The following is an 18,178-nucleotide window of genomic DNA, read 5'->3' as shown; positions in this document are numbered from 1 at the left end:
TGTCCATGTGGGGATGCCATAAAAGGGGGTGATGCTACCACAACCCTGCCCTCACTTCCCCCTCCGACAGCACCGACACGAGGCGCTGTCGCGATAGTTGCTCCGCTGTCGGTGCCGGGTCGCGACGGCGCTTCCCGGCCGAAGGAGCGGGGCGGTCTGAGGGGGTGCGGGTGTTGCGGGGGGGGGACCCACGGCCCCGGTGCCCTGGGTCCGGCCGGGAGCGCTCGCTGAGACCGGGGCGGGCGAACCGAGGCCTCCGGGAGCGGCTCCGGTGGGGCCGGGAGCTGCAGGGAAGGGGCCGGGCCGCTAGGGGGCGCCCTAGGGTGAGGCTTGTCGGGCGCGCCGCCCCCGTCACGTGACGCTGGGGCTCAGCATGGCGGAGGTGGCGGCCGCTCCCGCTGTGCCCGCGGACCGGAGCCCCCGGCGCTGAAGCCGGAGCCGAGCCCCGTGCTTGGGCCCTGCCTTCGGCCCCCGTCCCCTTCCGCACGCCATGGCCGAGCCGGCGGCAGCGGGGGTCTCGTCGCTGCCCCGCGAGGTCCGTGAGCAGCTGGCGGAGCTGGAGCTGGAGCTCTCCGAAGGTGAGGAGCGGAGCGCCGGGAGCGAGCCCGGCCCGTCCTGCCCTGGCCTCGGGGCCCGGGGGAGCCTCCGTGTGTGGAGGCCGAGAGGCGGTGAGGGTGGAGGGGGGCTGAAGGGAGAGGAGGCCCGGGGTGTGCGGCCGGGGGGGGGGGGGCTGGGTGTGAGGAGGCCGGGAATGGGGCTCGGGGGCCGGCGGTGCGGGGGCTGCCGTCGGGGCTGGGCTGGGGTTGGGGGGGGGGACACCCCCTCAATGGGGCTTTGCTTCTTGTGGCCCTTTCCCGGTAGTTTCTAAGCTGAAGGATGCGGAGCGGGAGGGAGGGAGCCTGGGGGGCAGGCGGTGGGGCTGGGGGGGACGGGCGGACGGAGGAACCTGGGGTACGCAGTGAAGCCGGAGCCGTTTCCACTTCGTGGCCGAGTTCTGTTGCGGGGCCATCACCGGGACAGAGCCTGCGTGTTCCGGAGGGGGTTTTGTGCTGGTGCCTCCTCTGCATGGGTCCGGCTTTGTTTCTGAGGGCTCAAACTGCGGCTCTCGGTATCGCGTTGTTATAAACCCCCATAACCCCCCTCCCCACGGAGCCCGAGGGATGAATCCGAGGGTGAAGGCTGCAGAGCAGGTAGCGCTGTTTTGCATTGCTTTGATTTACCCTCCATCAGGGCACGGAGCTTGGTGCCATCAGCATGGGAGGGCTCGCGCTGTGCTCCCACTGAGTACGAAACCCGAGGCAGAATCAAGCCGTGGTCGCATCCGTCTTCATCCTCTCTTTGCCCCAGCACCTGCAGTGTGTACGGAGGCCATTGACTGAAGCCAAGAGCGGGGCTTCATTCCCTGAGCTGGGGGCTGGCAGCCCCCCATTGCTCGCAGTGCTGCTTGGATGTGGTTTATGGGGAGGCCTTGGTGGTGCTTTCTTAACTCGTTTGTAGGCAAACTTTAACATTAGCTTTTATTTCCCCTTTTCTTTCCCTTTGTCAGCTGTTTTCAGATGTGTTTTCTGTACGCGTTTAACCGAAGGGATAACATTGTCTGCTGTTTGGTTCTGGGTACTCCAGGCTAACAAAGAACTGCAGAGCGTTCCCGTTGCTCCGAATGCAATACGACGTGATTTTGGGGGGTGTTCTTTACTATTTGCTGTTGGTTTTAAGCATTTGCTTGGAGTTTATGGAAGTGGTGATACCGAAAGCCCGTTAGAGTTTGACCCCGTACCAAAAATAGATCTTTTTGCTAAAATAACTGTGATATGGTGCTGATTTTTAACAAGCTGCTCAAATAGCTTCAGCTTCAGTGCTAAAGAGGGAAGTTTTCTGTGTTCTGTAAGGAATTCTCTGCATATTTAATCCACCGCCCCCTTTGTGGATTTAATCCTCGGGCATCTTATGGATTTGTTTGTGCAAATCATGGAATGGTTTGGGTTGGAAAGGGCCTGAAGCTCATCCAGTTCCATCCCCCTGCCATGGGCAGGGACACCTCACACTAAACCAGGTCACCCAAGGCTCTGTCCGACCTGGCCTTGAACACTGCCAGGGATGGAGCATTCCCAACCTCCCTGGGCAACCCATTCCAGTGCCTCAGCACCCTCACAGCAAAGAACTTCCTCTTTAGTTCCACTCTAAACTTCCCCTGTTTCAGTTTGAACCTGTTACCCCTTGTCCTGTCACTGCAGTCCCTAATGAAGAGTCCCTCCCCAGCATCCCCATAGCCCCCCTTCAGATACTGGCAGGCTGCTGAACTTCACATCACTTTTTCTATCACCCCCGCTCCATGATCCCATAGAACTTTGTGTGGCTGTGCCCCCGGCCTCTTGGAAACATTTTCCATGGTATCTTGGTGCTGAGATAACTGAGGTCTGCCCTGTAAAGGAGCTGAGTGAGTCAGCCCGGGAACGTCATCGTATGGGTCTTGAAACATACGCCCTAGTTTGAGCCTTAAGCTCCCAGATTCGAAGGCGTGTGTGTGCATTGTGCCACTGACTGGAGCCAGGGCCTGTGCGTAGTAAACAACGCTGAATAGGAGCATTTCATTAGGACCAGCAGCAGTGCCTCACGTTGAGCTGCTTCGTTGTTGCCCCCATAACAACACTTGAGCCTTTATTCCCCCGCCTTCTCATTGCAGCCTTATTTGTCTCTGGGCTTAACTGTTTGCTGTGTAAATGCTTCTGGGTGCAGACACCTTGCTTTTGGAACAGGAGGGGAGCTGCAGCTGCAGGGAGCTCGTGCAGGAAGCAAGGTGCTCAGTCCTTGAGGTGCGATCCCATGGGCAGGATAGGGTTTGGAAGATGCCTTCGGATGCTGGAGGCTGCAGGCTGAGGGCGTGGAGAACTTGGGTGCTGGTCCCAGCAGTGAGTTCTGCTGTGCAGGGCTCTGTTAACGCTCCCCAGCACGGTGCAGAGAACTCCTAACAATATAGGGGAAATCCAGTATTCAAATGTTATCTGGCGTTCTGCTTGGGAAAGTTGCTGTGTCAGCAAGTCGGATGCAGAATGGAGCGGGATTAGTTTAATGTCTGCTTAAAATAGGAGCTGTAGTTTGCAGTGGTGAGGCTTCCTTCAGGAGCAGTCTGTGCAGACAGAACAGCAGGGCAAATTATACCTCTGCCATTCCTGGGGTATTCCATACGGAGCCCTGTGGTCAGCATGGAAGTAAGAGTAGCCCTGCTCCTGAGTACGTGTAAGGTGTCTGAGCAGAGCAGTGGGGTGTGCTTCAAGAAATGGTGGCTATTAGTGAACACAGACTGCATTATTTCAGTCTTTATTGTGTGTCTTTATTTGGCCTCAGTGACTGGTTTGAGCCTAACTCAGTTATTTGGAAGTGTAGATAAGAATTCCCATTGTCTTCCATCAATGGGAAGTGTGTCATACCCAAATCTTACCCACTGCACGTTATGGAGGCATCCCATTCCCTTACGGAAGGGCCCAGTGTTGTTGTAAGCCTCTAAGTGTTGAAAGCACAAGGACTGAAGCTGAGCAGTGAATTGGGTCATGGAGCTGTGAACCTGGAACCTGCTCATCATTACTCAGGTTTTCCCTCTTTTCCCACTTGTGTTTTCTTTCTTTCTGCTGCTTTTCTTCATCAGTCAGTACCACCCACATCCTGCATCCCTAACGATGGGAAGGGCTGGGGTTGTATTTGCATCTGCTTCTTGTTCATGAGCACAACTGCCAGGGATATTAACTTTAAAGAAGACTCCCCCCCCAAGTTTTACATCTCTTTGTGCATGGGAGCTCAGCCCCATGCCTTTGGGCTTGAGCTGCAGCCGTGTGTCCGGGTGGCTCTGCATCCACAATGTGATGCTGTTCCTTCCAGGGCTCGCCCTGTGTGCTGAGGAGCTCCCAGAACGAGGTAAATGGCTCTCTTTGTCCCATATTCACCTGTAAACCCTGGTGTTAAAGCACCCCAGCACCCAGCCTGGGGGACCTCTGCGTGCTCGTAGGGTTTTCTCAGGCAGCTCCTCTCACGTTAAGCTCATCACAGCGATGTTAATGGAGCTGTCATTAAGCACGTTCACTGCATCGGGTTTAGCGCACGTTACGAGACTGCTCTGCTGCTGGTGGGGCAGAGTTTGTTCTCTTGGTGCAGCATCCATGGCGGGGTGCTGAGGGCTTTGCTTTGGAAGCAGGGCACGAATCCCAAGCCATCCTGTGTCTGAGAGGGTGAAACACGCTCAGGAAGAGCTTATTTAGCTGCTGGGTTTGGGTTGACGACAGTTTGCCTTGCCCGATGCTTTAAACAAGGGAAGGGATGTTTGTGGAGCGACCTTCGGGCTGGGATACCTATGGAAGTGCGAGGTAAGGGGTGGGGAACGCTCTGCCTAGTCACAAAGAGGAATTTGCCTGGTGGTTGAGGCCTTGGGCATCGTGTCAGTGGTGATGGGGCAGGGTTATGCCATCAGTGCGTGCAGGAGGAGCTGGTTTCTGTTCCCTCCTCCAGTTAAACACATTTGCGATTTCAGGGGGGGGTTGCAGTGGCTTTGTGCCCCTCTGTGTGTTCCTTTTAAAGCTCATTGTCCCCTCCCGAGGCTCTGCCTGCAGGGGAAAGCTTCGTATTTGGGTTTTGAGAGGCTGAAGGAAGAGCAAGGATGGTGGCGCGCGTGGAAAACGCAGGATCAGCAAAACAGCTGAAACCCAGGCCTGAAGGGCAGCCAAGAAGGATAGAACCTGCCTGGAAGAGAACACATCGGCTCCAGCAAGTGGGTAGAGCCTTTATTTTGTTTGGCTTGAGAGTCTCCTATGGAATCGTGGTATTCCTCTGTTCTCTCAGCAGCTGCGGGGTTCGGGTCTCGTTCCGTCCTCGCCAGGCGCCTGTCGAAGTAGGTGAGGATCTTCCTTCCCTATGGATGAAGGAGCTGCAGCACAGCACGCCAATAGATTAGGGAAGAGCCAAAGGAAGCGATTGCCCGCCCAAGACCCCGCTCTGGCTTTTGCTGAGTGAGCAGAAAGGTTCCACTTCAGGTTCTTCCCCGCCGGTCAGGGGGGAGCTGAGGCTCCAGGCTGAAGGAGGGCTCATAAACAGGAGCCGGTTGGATCCGATCCTTTTGGGGCCAGCAGGACTTAGGGGTGGCTTCTGTGCGTTTAGGCAGCGTCTCAACCACGAGTCTGGCGTTGGGCAAGAGGAATCATGGGGAAGCTTTCGTGCTGCTGCCTCCATTCACCGGCTGCAGGTGGGTACCGCATCTGCCGAGCCCTCTGCGTGTGGCTCCGAGTGCTTTGAGATGCAGAAACCTCCCTCTGGAGCCTGTCACGGGGAGCTGTGTGTGTTCAGAGGTGATCCTGCCTTGTCTGGCTTTACAAAGGCTCTGGTAAGAGCTTTCATTCTCTTCAGAGGGTATCGCTGCGTGCGCTGCAGGCACGTGGGTGCTGCGCAACAGGAAAAGGAAGCACGGCTCAAGGGGTGACCAGGAGGAACAGATCTGCCATCAGGCAAGGCCCCTAAGGTGCTCACGGGTTTCTACTATGCAGGTGGTCGAAGCAGGGTGATTTAAGGCATTAATGGTTCAGAGAGAAGGAGGAGGGATTGGAGACGGGAGTAGATTTTGCTGTTGGGACAAGGCTGGAGCCTGTACACGTGAAGAAAAGGAGAGGTTTTGGAGCATCCAGCTGGTAGAATAAGGAACAACGAGGAGGGGTAAAGGATGTGCATGTTTCTGTGTTGCTCCCCATTTCCTAAGTATAAAAGGGACAAGTCTGGGGCCATTATGAAAAGCTGCAGCTCTGCCCCTTTGCCTTGGGGAGAGGAGAGAATGAGAGGCTTTAAAGAGAGTCCTCCACCTCCTCCCTGGTTGCTTCTCTGAAGCCTTGCTGGGGTTGGAACCAGTTCTCCTCAGTGGGGTGGGGGGGGCCATGTGGTAGCAGTGATGCCAGGTTTGTCCTTTATGGTTTCTGGTGCTTCTTTGGGTGGTATTTGGCTACTCAGGCTGGAAAGGTTAATCAGCCCAGTTAGGCTGACACCTCCATGCTAAAGCTGCTCTTTGTGGTGTCCTACATAACTGATCTTCAGGTTGCTATTTTAAATTCTCTAGCATGAAATATTCAGTAGTAAAAGTGATGGATGGAGCAGTCGCCGTGCGGAGCCAGATTCAATCCCGCGTCCAAGCAGAGCTCCATAGGACAGCGTGTGTCCTCGTGTCTCTGGTTCATGGGGACCATGGTGGAAAGGGTGATGGTTTCCTTCCTGCTTCCCTCTATCTGAGTAGTTTGGGTCATGAAGTTTTCTATTCGTGGCATTTATCATGTTTATTCAGGGGCAGGTTTCAGAGGCAGGGAGGGAGCTCCTGGTGACGGGTCCCAGCGGTGCAGGCGGATCCTGTTTGCAGTTGGTTCAAATGCAGTGTTCAGATAACTGCTTCCGATGGCTTTCATCAAACTGTGTCTCTTTTATAAAGGCATTTCCTGCATCTCTCTCCGAGTTGCTCGGTTGCTTTTATGGCTGTGGCTTAAGAGAAGAAGTGAAGCATTTCTCTGTTTGAGGGCGATCCGGTCCAAAATCTTCCTTGGAGCTTACGGAAGCAGAGCAGAGTCTCCAGGCCAGGATGTCTCGTCCTGTTAATTAGAATGGAAGACTCTTCCATTTGCACCATGTGTGAGGAAGCAGTGATTTATAGCTAACGGATGCTCTGCAGGCAGCAGCATTCCATCTGCTCCACCAATATTCCCGTTGCGTTTTGATGCGAAGTCTTGGGAAAAGCCTCGCACCTGGAATTCTCATTCCGGAGCACGTTTGCCAGGGCTGGGTTCTTCCTCCGGCCTTGGATGCTTTTTGCAGTAAAACACTTATTTCTATCAACTTGCATTGTGTTTCCAGCTTCAAAGCGGAGAGTTTCTGCAGCGCTGCTTAGCATAAGCACAGGCAGCAGAGGTTATCTTTATACCAGAGACAGGCAGTGGAACAGGGACTTAACTTTCCTTGCTGCTCGTGTGAGCGAGCACCTTGGTTTATTTAGTGTAACTTGAGCTTAAAACTGAAGGTTTTGGCAACATTAAATACCTTAAAGATTAAAAGAAGGATAAAACCAAAGAGCTTGCTTAAGGTTTTAGCACTTCTCTGCCAACAGAAACCTTTTTGAGTGCGTGTTGACTTGAGAACTGCTGATCCAAACCAGGTCTTCTGGACTTTGAATTCCATGGGGATGGAGCCCACAGGGCGTCCATGAGTGCATCTTGTGGGCCCAGGATGCGAGTTCCTGCCTCAGTGATCAGCAACTGAGCCGCTCGGAGTTGTACCCCAGCCGTCAGGCAACCTGCATTGCCCAGCCCCGTGGCCCTAGGGAGCCAAAACAACCAGGAGAATTGTATCCCTGCCTGATAAAATTAGGTCTTCTGTAATCTCTCTCATGGCTTGCTGCCTCGAAAAACATATGTTTTAATGCAGGAATAATGCATTCCATTGAGGATGGCTGTAGCCGTGGGAGCTGCTTGACTTAGTGAATAAAGCACTCCCATTTTGCCTCTGGGATCAGGACTAATGTCAAACATCAGGTCTAAAGTGCAGCAGTGGAAACGAGTTGTTTGGGATGTTTTTCCTGTCTTTCCTTCTTAAGAGGGGCATTGTTCTGGTGCCTTCATCCTAAAGGAGCTGGGAAACTAAGCCATCTTTTTATTGGCAAAGAAGAGGTGTTGGTCGATTTTAGCTTACTCTGCACGAAGAAAACTTACTTGGGAATAGCAACATCGGTGTTCCTCCAAAGCAAGTTTATAATGGGTTTCTCTGGGAGCACAGGGAATTTGCTGTCGGATGTCCGGCTTTATCCCTGCCTCTCCTGGCACTGCAGCCCCATGCATCTCCCTAGTGCAGACAAAGCCCTCTCTTCTGTTGGGAATTGAGCATCATGTGGTACTACATCTCCTCCTTCCCAGCTGCTGAATTCCATTACAGGGAGCTAAGAATAAGCCTTTTCCCACTCATGATTTTCCATAGGAGCCGTTGCTGCAGGGATGGGCTGTGGGCTGTAGAGCTGTGCTGCTGGGAGTGGGAAGGGGAGACCGTGAGGGCCACCACGACTTGAGGAGCGCTGCGCGGAGCATCCGAGCCAGCTGATGACGGGGCATTTCCTTGGCCCTAACTTGGAAGGATGTGGCCTGAAGTGGGAATGGTGCAGCAGATAAAGCACCAGATTGAGAGCTGGAAGGTGTGGGTGGCTTCGGGTCCTGTCCCAAAGTGTGATCTCATTCCCACCCTTCCAGAAAGGGTAGTCAGATGAGGATGTGTTAGAGGAGGGTTTGTGTTGCCTCCTGTCCCACCTGTACCTTTAATGCACCAAGTCTTCATTTAGAGTGCTTGATTAATCCCCGACATGGAGAAGCATCCCAATCTGAAGCACCTTGGCTGGAAAGGCTGTAATTTGCTCACCAACACAGCAGCAAAGCGTGTATGGCAGTAGGGATGGCCTGATGAAGGCTGCTTGGTGGTTGGCTCTCCATCATCACCATCACTGTAATTACCTGCTTTGGGTGCCTCTCTGGAAGCAGTGATTGCGGATAAGCTGACCAGCCAAAAGAAACCCTAAAGAGGGGAAGGAGGCCTTGGAATTCCTGGCTATAAAGGTGTATGGGCAAAGTGAACAGTTGGAAAGGTTCCCCCTCTGCCTTGCTGTCAGCAGGACAAGCTGGGAGCCTGGTGTGGGTTTGTGCTGCTGCTCCTGCTCCCAACGTGCATTGGCACCGTGGTGAACAGGAGAGGTGCTCCCAGGAGCTGGGAGGTGACAGAGCACATTCCAGGCTGGGGTTATGATGGAGAGGAGAAGCAGAGTCAGGTGATCCGAGCTGGAGATAAAAGGTCCTTGATCCTCTGTGGCTTTGGGAGAGGAATAAGCAGAGCTGCAGCTTATTAAAGCAGGCTTTTTTCTTGGCTTCTTTTCCCCCTTAACTGACTCTAAGGAGAAATCCCCTGCTAAAAGAGCTCCGTTTGTGGCAGTCAGTAGCAGATGGTTCCGTGTCCCATAGGGGTGGTTCTAGCAGAGCACTGATGGTATTTGGCTGGCCAAAGGCAGGGCTTCTTGCAGTGCTCTTTGTGTCTGGCAAAGGAGAAGGGTGCTGCTGGCTCCTTCCCGTGGCTCTGAGGTGCAGGGAAGCGTTTATGTGCCTGTGGTGTGTCTGGAGAGCTGCAGCCCTGGCTCCATAGCAAAGCCTTTGGTGCTCTCACCTCTTAGCATCTTCTTCTTCCCATCTTGGAGAGCGCAGGCACCTCTGCTCTGTGTAAAGGGGTGGGCTTTGGCAAGGTGGAGGGGGCTTGATTGAACCATCAGGAGATGGATGAGGAAACGTTAGGATGTTGATTGCACCGTTAGGAATAGAAGCTTTGTTTCCTCAGGTTCTGACCCCTTTCCTTCAGTTCATGAGCAGTGAAGGCGTTTGCAGGTCATCAGATTAGAAGTGATTTTGGTACAGCTCTAAACGTGATGGCAGGCCTGAAAAAAGCCCTGAGCACCACGGGGCTGAAGCTTGTCCCAGCCAAAAGGAGGGCTCGCAATAGTCAATCCTCATGTAAATGCTCTTTGGAGACCAAGACCTGGGTTATTCTTAGGGCAGAAGCTGGAAGTGATCCCTTAGGGATTAAAAGGAAGAACAATTCTCATTGTAACTCCGTACTGATGGAAGCTGCTGCAGTGAAAAGGGGGAAGTGGTGTGATTGCCAGCTCCCAGGCAGGAAGCCACAGGGCTGAGCTGAGCTGGTGCACATCAGATCTGCTTCGTTATCCCTTCAAAGGAAGGGCTTTGGTGGAGCCTGTGCAGTGTGCTGGGGGTTTGCATGGTCTTCCCCATGGGAAGGTCGTCTCACGTGTAGCTGCGATGGGGATGGGAAGCTTTGGTTGAACACGGCCGGAACCACGTGGATCTGTGGAATTCCTCCTCTCTGCTTGGATTCCCCAAGTGTTTCATGAAACAGCCTGAGTTGGGCAGAGAAGAGATTCAGAGCAGCCCAAGGAGAAGGACTTGGGGGTGTTGGTTGATGAGAAAATGAACATGAGCTGCCTGCAGTGTGAGCTCACAGCCCAGAAAGCAACCGTATCCTGGGGTGCATCACAAGGAGCGTGACCAGCAGGTCCCAGGAGGTGATCCTGACCCTCTGCTCTGCTCTTGTGAGACCTCACCTGGAGCATTGGGTGCAGTTCTGGTGTCCTCAACACAAAAAGGACATGGAACTGTTGGAACAAGTCCAGAGGAGGCCACGAGGATGAGCAGGGACTGGAGCACCTCCTGTATGGAGACAGGCTGAGGAAGTTGGGGCTGTTCAGCCTGGAGAAGAGAAGCTGCGTGGAGACCTCAGAGCAGCTTCCAGTGTCTGAAGGGGGCTATAGGGATGCTGGGGAGGGACTCTTCATTAGGGACTGCAGTGACAGGACAAGGGGTAACGGGTTCAAACTGAAACAGGGGAAGTTTAGATTGGATCTAAGGAGGAAATTCTTTGCTGTGAGGGTGCTGAGGCACTGGAATGGGTTGCCCAGGGAGGTTGGGAATGCTCCATCCCTGGCAGTGTTCAAGACCGGGTTGGACAGAGCCTTGGGTGACCTGGTTTAGTGTGAGGTGTCCCTGCCCATGGCAGGGGGTTGGAAGTGGATGAGCTTCAGGCCCTTTCCAACCCAACCCATTCCATGATTCTATGAATTCAAAAAGTCAACGATTGAGCCCCAAAGATGGAGAATCCTGGATGAAGACAGAGCGAATGACTCAGGTCTAAATAATCCCATTATGGCTGCAGCCACACCTAGAAACCTTGAGCAAACATTGCTCTCCTGGGTAGTTCTCCCTCTCCTTGATACTTGTTAAGTCCTGCTTTCAACCTGCAGCCTGTAGCAGCCACGTAGGGGCCCCTCATCACTGGCATGGAAGACTTGGCGCTGTTGCCGTGGCTCGTCCAGGGGCACGGATGCCGGTGCCGGAGCGTGCTTGATTTGCTCTCGTCTTTCCCCCACATCACACAGAAACCCAAAGCCCTGGAGTTAATGTTTCCTTGGAAGGTTTTCAAGGCAATTCCTTTCGCAACGGGCCTTTCAGAAGCGCCTGGCTGGAGCAGCAGGCAGGAAGATGCCGTGACCCTTTGGCTTTTTGTGTGTCAGAGCCTGGTTCATGAGGCAGAGCTTTGGGAAAACGCTCTTAGCAGTGGCTGCTTCTAGCGTGGAAGGCAGAGAGAAAAGCATTTGGAGCTATTAAAGCCACGCTTGATGCACTGTGATCACTGGCATGTGTCTCGCTGGGTGAGACCCAGCGTGTGCCTGTTTCTTCCCTCTTTCAGGGTGATGTTTAACCTGAATGAAGCTCTTTTTCAGATGAGACTTAAGAAAATCTGGACCTTTCTCCTTCCTCCCTCTGATTCTGACTCTTGGAGCTCCTGTAAAGGGGGACTGAAGCCTGCTCTGCTGAGTGTGGCTCTCACTGAGTCCAAAGGCTTTTTAAGAGGTTAGGGCTGGTTTCTTGGTTCTCATCCAAGCACGTCCCATTTGCTTTGCGTTGTTCTTCTGGACTGACTGCTCTCCTTTGGGCTGGCTGGAAAGAGCTGTAGAGGTTTGTCTCATGCAGCTCACCTGCACTCATCCTTCTTGGCCTGAAAGGGTTGCAGTGTGCGGTGTGAAGGCAATTGCTTGTGTTGAACCTGATGGAGAAGGGCAGAGCCCTGCAGGCGCTGGTTTATGGAGGTTCCCTCTCCTCCATCCACATGGAGTCTGCAGCGAAGGTGATGCTTCTCCTTGTTCACCTTGTGGAGATGTAGGTGGGTTCAGCGAAGCAACAGGAGCGGGAGGATGTGAGGTGAGGTAAGTGATGCTGACTGGGTTCTCCATGTCACGCAGGGTGCTGTAACATCACCGTTGATGTTCTCGTGTTTGAGGTGACAGAGCACCCTCCTGTGAGCCATGAAGCAACGGGAAGGGCACGGAGGTGTTGTGCAGCACTGCAGGCACGCTCCTCTTCCAGCACAGACACAGCTGAGCTGGACAAGGAGGCTAAAAGGGAAGACTTGGTGTGGAGAACTGCGGAAGGAGTAACTAAGTCTTCTGTTAGCATTGAATCTGGCTTCAGTTTAGGGAGGATCTGGCAGCGATACAGCCCGGAGCGTGTGTGCTGTTTTCTGGTGCTCTGCCGTGCGAAGAGACCACCTCTGGCTTGTGCTGGTTCAGGGATGTGGATTGAGGAGCTGACAGGCTTAATAAACAGAACAGATTGCGGGGGAATACTTGCCATGAGGAGAGGATGCCCTGCGGACGGTCCAAGAAAGGGAGGATGGAAGTGGAGAGATGCAGGACACGGAAGAGCTGGCTCTGCTCTGTCATTCTGCTATCAAGACCACGTTGGCTTTGCTGTGGGTGCAGTGTGACAGAAGGCCTCCCCACTGGAGCGAGCTGGCCTTTGCTGGATGGTTTCCACCTCTCAAAGGGATCGTTTGAAGCTGTCTCATAGATTCCTGGTTGAAAGGCAGATTTCTGCTCCTCCAGCACATCCTGCCCCAAGCAGCTGCAGGCAGCATCTCTCCTCGTAACTCACTAAACCAGTTCATGTGTGAGCCTTGAGTGGTACCTGCTGTCAGATACGTAAATGGCAAAGGCTCTGCTGGTTGTTCCAGGGAGTTACCCCACAGAGGGGAAAAGCTGACCTGGGTTTCCTTCAGCTCTTGCCTTGTGCAGGGCGCGCGTCCCGAGCTGCTCTGCGCTACCTGGGGATGGAGGCACATGCGAAGAGGCTGGGGCAGCTCGCCAAGTGCTTGAAGCCTTTGTTAGAGACTAAAGGAAACCTGCGCCCATTTAGGCACTGGTACAGCCCCGGGGGCTTCCTTGGCCTCCTATGTAAAGAAGATGAAGGCAGCCGCCTGGAAATGATTGCACACTTCTGCGTGTCAGCCCGCATTAGCTCCTCGGGTCCTGGTGCTTGCGTTTGGAGGCTGAGATCTTGCACTGGGTTCCTCGGGTCTGTCACTGCAGCTCTTAACCCCCCTGCTGCAACCAAACCACCAGCAAAGGAGCTCTCAGAACCGGTCTCTGACTGAAGCGGCTTCGTGCTGATCACAGGGAAGGGGATGGCTCTGCTGCCTTGCCCCCGGGATGGCTGGTTCCTCCGTGGGATGACTTCCTCCTCCTCAGCTTGCCGGGGGCTGGAATAAAGGGGAGACACAAGCTCCGGGAGCAAAATAGAAGCAGGTTAGAAACGGGCACTGTCAGATCCGAGCCGCTCTGCCAGGTCCCTTCTGCCTGCAGGGAACGATCTTGGAGTGATTTACAGCTCATAAGCTGCAGACACAGTGCTGTCTGTGTAGTGCTTGACTCTGGCAGGCTGCATTTCTGCACTAGGTTGGGGTTTTCCCCTCTTTTAGTAGTCAATCCTGTGTGTGCACAGGGAATTTGCTGCAGGTATCATGCCGCAGAGGACTGAAATGAGCCCGTTGTACAAGGGGTAATGAGAAGCGGTTGCTTTCTTTCCCACACAGCATCATTTCTCTCAGGAGACTTGCACTGCATGGCACAGGTTCTCCTTACATGAACCATATGGAGTCAGCAGGCAAGCCTTCCCGAACAAATCCCAGGGCCTCAGTCCAAACCAGTGCCTCTTGCCTGCACTCCTCCTTTTCCAGAGCTTTTGCTGCTTGCAGGCTCTCTGTAACCCTTCAGTTCCCCTTCCTTGGCCCAATAGATTGGCTGGAATCAGTGCTGTCACCAGGTCCTGCTCCGCTCCATCCCCTTACGTTGTGTAGCCCTGTCTGGGGCCCTTCACATTGCTCTAGAAGGGCTGCTATTGCTGGAGTTGAAAGCAAAGCGTGCTGTGAACATGGGATTTTATCAAACAGACCCAAGCATCTCCCTGTTAATAACGACACTGACGCTGGGATGATGAATCCTGGAGTGTTCTTTGACACGGTTGGTACCTGGTGATTATGGCTCCATCAGGCCCAGTAACAGATGGTTCACGTCCAACTGCTTTTTATCTTGTCATCTGCAGCAGAAACGAAAGGGAATGTGAAGTTCTGCCCTCTTCAGTGGTGAGCTGGGCACGTTGGCACGTGCTGGGGTGGAGAATCCCTATTAACCTAACAGTGTGACCAAGGAGGATAGAAACTAGTACTTAGAATGATGCAGAATGGACTGGAGAGGGATACTGAATCGTGCTGGAGCCAAACAGGAGAGAGCACAGGTACTGGGTTGGGTTGTAAGGCAGAGGAGCAAGACTGCAGTTAGGATGCTCTTTGGAGGGGCAGACCACAGTATGCTGTAGGGTTTCCAGGCTTTAGAAGAGATGGGGCTCCTGCGGTTACTGAGCTAAAGGGAGAGGGTTGGAAAGTGCCTGCCTTCTCCTTACCAGCTGAAACAGAGGTGAAATTAGGCCACGGTCCTGGAATCACTTTGCCAAGGTCACGGTGTGGGGCTGAGGCAGCAGCCTCGCAAGCATCTGCAGTTGTCCCCTGCACCTGCAGTCGTTTGTGGCTTCCTCGTGGTTTATTACAGCAGGTGTGATGTGGAATCAGATATAATCACTGTGTCCCCACCAAGGAGTCCAAGGGAAGACCCTCTGCCATTCCCAGCTTGCTTTTCCAGGTGATGCTGGGCTGTTTCAGTGTTGTATGATCCCCTGTGGTGCTCGCTGCAGAGGAATGAGCGCTTCAGGCTTCTTTGCAGTAAGCTGGAGGGTTTACCTGGGCTTTTACATGGCCATAAACACAGGCTAATAATGTTAGAATTAAGTGCTAATGAGAAATAAAGCAATAAAGATTAGTTTGTTACTTAAAGTGATTCTGCTTGCACCTTGGAGGGAGATTGGCTCTTGCTGAGAGCAGCTGCAGTCACCTTTGCTTTCCTTGTGTTGCAGAACCAAGCATGCAAATATGATCTCACTCTCATTAAAATGAATGGATGTCATCGGTCAATTAAAAGGGTTTTGGGAGCTTCTGGCAAGTCATTCCAGGTTGCTATTAAGGCCTGACCAGCCAAACATCCTCACATTGGAGGCGATGGGGAGAGTTCTCTGTTAAGTGACTGAAAGATGAGGGAGCATCGCAAGAAGGCACCAACCCAACCATCCCTAAACTACTGGAAGGCAGCCCTATGGGAGCATCCCTCCTTGAGGGAGGGACCTCACTTGAAGCTGGGCCTCCTGAACACATCAAAAAGGGGGACTTTGGAGGGAGTGATTCCAACTTTATCTTCAGCACGGGTTTTCGTGCCCAGTGCGGTGCAGTGGTGATAACCTCGTGCCTCTGCTTTGCTTTGCTGACATTATAACCCTTAACTCCTGTTACTGCTTTACTGGGAGCACATTTTGCTGGTTGTTGCTCTTCCAGCCTTGGGGTTTTTCTGCTTTATCCAGAGTTCCATCTGGGCATCAGTGTTTGCAAGGAATCTTTCATCTCTTGCTCTGGGCTGTGCAGAGCTGGAGTGGCAAAGGAGACTTGTGCTGGCCTCATCATTTTCAGAGCATTAATATTTCATTGAGGCTTCTTGAGGCTTTTAGCAGATTTGTCAGGCTTTCTTCCCTCCGGTGGTGCCTGTGAGGACAACTTGAGAGAGCATTCTGATTCACTTCCCATGCGGGAAGTGGCTTTCTGGGTTCTGATTTATGGCTGGAATGCCTCTAAGGAGCTCACGCTGTTCAGTGAGTAACTTTGCCATCAACCATGAAGTGCACCCAGCCGTTCCTCCTTGTCTTCCAGCTAGAGTCCAGCCAAGCAAATACTGTACCCCATCCAAGGAATGCTTCTTCTTGCCTATAAAGGCTGGTGTGTGTTATCACTCCAGAGCGAAGGGACATGGATGCGCTCAGCTGTGCTGTGAGCAGGTTTCAAAGAGCCTCCACCACTGCTTGTTCTCCCTCTGCTTCATCCACAGCCAGGCTCTGATGCTGGCCTCGTGAAGCCCCAGTGTTTGTGCCGTGACAGAAATCACTGCTCTCGTTGCTTTCACAGGGCCAACGTGGGTGTTGTGGGGACAAGGAAGTGTTCAGCGTCCACTTGGTTAGGGCTGAAATGGGTTTAATACGCTGCTGTTGGGTGTTCAGACGTTTATATAAATGATACTTTATCGTTTTGGACCCATTTTGGGGGGAGATTTGATCTTGGAGAGACTGCAGCTTGGCAGTGCGAATACAGCAGGAAGTTTTACCTGTAGACATCAGGCTTCTTCCCTTGCTCAAGTGCAGAGCGCAGGACACCAGGGCAGATGTGGTGCAGGTTCGGTGCCTTCCAGGGCATGAGGTCATTTGGTCTGAAGAACGTTTGGAGCCAGCTTCGAGGTCGGTTGGTGTTTTCTCACTCACTGCAGCTGCCTTTGGTACCCAAGCTCATGGCTGTGCTTTGTGCCCTAGCATCAGGCTGGGGTTGATGCTGTTCAGCTGCAGCTTTAGTGCTGAATTCACCTGCTGCAAGAGGAACGTGTGTATTTTCTGCCCTTTTTATTGTAAATAAACCCCAGTGACTTTATTTCCACTGCATCAAAAGTCCCAGCCCTGCCTGGGAACAGAGTGCAGCAGTGTCAGAATCCCGTGGAGCCATGCGCGCAGTGATGCTAGTGAGGTGTTTGCTTAGCCAGCGGAGCAGTATTTGCTTGCTGTGCCCTTATTCCAGGTGCCAGCTGAAAAACCCATTTCCTCTTTCATTCCTATTCAGCCCCTGTGTGTAGTTAGAGGCCTGGCTCATTAATGTTACAAGTGTCAGATGCGTTGTGGCAGGACCAGTCCCTGTTCCGCAGTCCTCTACAGCGGAGACAGTGCTGCTGGAAGCTGTCCCATCTGCTCTTCCCGAGGCTGCTGTCACTGACATTATTGGGCTTTAATCTGTCTCCTTTGCTTTTCCAAGAGGAATTACTTCTGTGTGTCCATCAGCCCACGCCAGAAGTGGCCATTGCCCTGCTGAGAGGAGTCTGCTGCCTTTGGGAGGGAGAGGAGCAGGATGCTGAGTCCTACGGCAGCTTTACAGGCCCAGGTGGAGCAGGACTAGGGAGGAATTGAGATGATGTTGATGTTTGCTGAGCCCCTCTAAACCACTGCAGAGACTGCAGTTACTGCACAGACAGAGCAGTGATTGTCCAGAGCTTTGTGGCATCCTGTTTGTGTGTTGCTGGGAGCCTCAGTTCCCCACTCACCGAGACTCCAGCGAGGTGGTTGGGAGTCATTGGCTGTGATTGCTCCGCGGGTCCCTTCTCCTTTATTTTGCACCAGTGGAAAACTAACAAGAGAGGCATTTCCTCTTGTGGAGCTTGCTTATGGGGAGGCTGGAAGAGAAAACATGCTCTCAGGAGCAGCTTTTTACCAAGGATGTGGGGACAAGGTCTGCAATGGGCACACAGTACTATGGAAGTGTATTGTAAAGCATCCCGGTCTCAATTTGCTGTCAGAGACTGAAGTTCCCAACCTAAACCACATCTGTACCTGCAATATCTTTTCTGCAAGCTCTTTTGTTCCTTCTGTTTGCGGTCCTTTTGGTCAAGTTGCTGACTGGGTGCTCTTAAATAATCCTGATTTCTCCCCACCTCCTTCCCTCCACAAGTAAGACATTTGAGAACTGCGTTTATTTGAGTTGGAAAGGGGGGAGACTGCACCCTTGGAGAGGCCACGGTAGGAAAACACAGTGCAAGTTGTAATTGTGGGTTTGGAGGCAGCTTGTTCAATAAGACCTTTCTTTCTCTTGAGCCTGTTTGTTTCCGAGGTCCACTGGTGCCAGTGTTGAAAGGGTTTTTTTTTGTCCTGGGGATGGACACAAGGCAAGAAGAATCCATGTGTTTTGGAAGGATCAGAAGGGCTGTCTGGTACTGTAATATCCTGCATAACGAGGCCAGCAAACACACTGACCATTCCTTCTCTTACTGAGCGTAGCACGGGGGTTCTGCTTGAAGGCAGAGAGCGCAAGGCCCGCTTGGTACCACAAGCTGGATGTCATGCTCTTCAAAGGGCTAGTAGTGGGCAGAATGGGGAGGCACTGATTTGCAGGCAGAGGTGCCTGCCTTCCCTGGAGTGGCTGTGTTCAGTAAGTGGGGTGGATTCCCAGCACGCAGCTGAGCAGTGCTGTGAGGGTCTCATGTTTGCTGCTAACGGTGCCTTTAGCCCGTTACTTTGATGTGCCACCCAGCTTGAAGGCTTTCACATCAGGATCTTGGCCGCATCCTGCTCTCCAGCCTCGGAACAAAGCGCTTCTGAAGCAGATGCTG

General features: G+C 53.1%; 1 protein-coding gene across 3 annotated transcripts in view; it reads left to right on the top strand.

Moving 5' to 3' along the window:
* Window positions 1–473: 473 nt before the first annotated feature.
* The window catches only part of DIP2B (disco interacting protein 2 homolog B), a 64,335-nt gene continuing 46,630 nt past the window's right edge, over window positions 474–18,178 (top strand). For all 3 annotated transcript variants that reach the window (XM_062634170.1, XM_062634169.1, XM_062634168.1), the window contains exon 1: window positions 474–578. In XM_062634170.1, the coding sequence (XP_062490154.1) occupies window positions 491–578 (88 nt within the window). In that variant the 5' untranslated portion in view covers window positions 474–490. The remainder of the gene's footprint in view (window positions 579–18,178) is intronic.

This window comes from Pezoporus occidentalis, unplaced genomic scaffold (genome assembly GCF_034315485.1).
Source record: "Pezoporus occidentalis ecotype Australia unplaced genomic scaffold, CSIRO_AGI_Poc_V1 ctg418, whole genome shotgun sequence".
Taxonomy (NCBI): Eukaryota; Metazoa; Chordata; class Aves; order Psittaciformes; family Psittacidae; genus Pezoporus; species Pezoporus occidentalis.
The sequence above is the reverse complement of the archived record's forward strand: the minus strand, read 5'-3'. Positions and strand labels throughout refer to the sequence as shown.